The sequence below is a fragment of the Lolium rigidum genome, chromosome 2 (genome assembly GCF_022539505.1).
Source record: "Lolium rigidum isolate FL_2022 chromosome 2, APGP_CSIRO_Lrig_0.1, whole genome shotgun sequence".
Taxonomy (NCBI): Eukaryota; Viridiplantae; Streptophyta; class Magnoliopsida; order Poales; family Poaceae; genus Lolium; species Lolium rigidum.
Genome location: NC_061509.1, coordinates 212,277,564 through 212,279,050, shown reverse-complemented (window position 1 = coordinate 212,279,050; position 1,487 = coordinate 212,277,564). Strand labels below are relative to the sequence as shown.

The 1,487-nt window shown below is 46.3% G+C and overlaps 1 protein-coding gene across 1 annotated transcript; it reads right to left on the bottom strand.

The window, feature by feature from the left end:
* Positions 1–843: 843 nt before the first annotated feature.
* Positions 844–1,258, bottom strand: LOC124690535 (FCS-Like Zinc finger 2-like). Its single transcript, XM_047223908.1, has 2 exons — positions 1,125–1,258; positions 844–1,024 (listed from the first exon to the last, which is right to left on the bottom strand). Exons 1-2 carry the CDS (start codon positions 1,256–1,258, stop codon positions 844–846), a joined length of 315 nt encoding a protein of 104 aa, XP_047079864.1.
* Between the last annotated feature and the right edge of the window lie 229 nt (positions 1,259–1,487).

Sequence of the window (1,487 nt, the reverse complement as noted above, 5' to 3'; positions counted from 1 at the left end):
ACACTATGGTGGTAATTTGGTTGCATGGAATGCTCACAAACAAGCCACCGTGAATGAAATATGCATAGAACAAAGTGGATTATCACTTTGTCCGAGAAAAGGTTGCACATAAGTTGCTTCATATACGATTCATCTCCTCCAAGGATTACTTAACGGACATCTTCACTAAACCACTACCATTATCTTTGTTTCATAATTGTAAGTGCAATGTCAAGAATAGATTAGTTGAGATTGAGGAAAGGTGTTAGACTATATATTGTGTTCGGTACGGTATTTTATAAGCCGAGATGTTTCTACGGAGAAGACTCAGCCAAAATACTGCTCGGAGTTCTGGATTGATTCTGAGCCAGAGAGAAAACCACAATTTGGTAAGATTGAAGAATGAAATATGCATAGAATGGAGTGAAGAGAGAGGACCAAGGATTAACCGATTTGAACTAGCGAAGATCAAAAGCCTGAAAGGAAAAAAAAAAGAAAAAAAAGCATGAGTATGAAATAAAGCCTCAAAGGAGTATATAACACTCCAATTGAACCCTTTTAAGACAGGTTTTTAGCCGGTTCACCGGATGTCTGTGGTCACACAAGCAATACCAGCCTGGATAGTTGGCCGGGTTTCTTTAGCCATACAGTAATACGGACCGCCATCGCGCCTTATACACGTAGCTCTACTTTGCAATTCTTAGCTCCCATATACAAGGTAAGCTCGGAGTTCGCAGATAACCTATCGGTTCATCTCAATCGGATGATGATCTCCAAGGAAAAGGGGCTTCTCCATCCTGGATGTTTCCCTTTTTATTCCCCCGTTATTGCTGAAGTGGGGCTGATGCTTCCTTCCTCTACCTCTTAGCTTGCAACGGGCACATTTGCCGCGCAGTTGACGTTGGGCTCGGAAGCAGGCGGCCCCCGGCGCTGCTCGTTTCTCGCAGCACGCTCCTTCAGAATGTTGGTCTTAATCCTCTGACGCGCCTCGTCCATGTCCATCTGCACACTCCTGCACTCCTCGCTGCAGAAGGGCGTGTCACCTCTATTGTGTTTCGCAGTGGAAAACGGATCAGTATTCAGGATATCACTGAATATAAATGGGTGATCCGAGAGTCTAGTTGCAGGAGAAAACCAGTGCTAACCTGTACATGAAGATGTCAAAGTTTGTGGAGAGAGGCTTCCTGCAGAGGTAGCAGGCGTCCATGGCGTGGCTGCCTGTCGCGCCGCGGTCGAGCGGCACAATGTGGAAGAACGAAGAAGACGCGGACGACGGCATCTCAGCTACAGATTGTGGGTTCCAGGCTTAACGAGTCTTTGCTTAATTCTGGTACTAGGGTATGAGGGTAGTAGGCCACGACACTGAACTGAAGAAGGAAACAAGAGTAGGAGTCTTTCTTCTTATAAAGGGAGCCGAACCCTGGGGCGCGTGAAACCACGGCTAGGTTTCCAGGAACTAGTCTTGCCTTTCTCTTCTTCTTGTAGACGGAGAAGCGGAAAAATGGCCA

What these genes read in the sequence shown, in the direction of transcription:
- LOC124690535 (XM_047223908.1), bottom strand. Translation starts at nt 1,258, where the DNA reads ATGCCGTCGTCCGCGTCTTCTTCGTTCTTCCACATTGTGCCGCTCGAC. An exon ending in TTTGACATCTTCATGTACAG is followed by an intron (nt 1,025 to 1,124) that starts GTTAGCACTGGT and finishes GAAACACAATAG; the next exon opens with AGGTGACACGCCCTTCTGCA.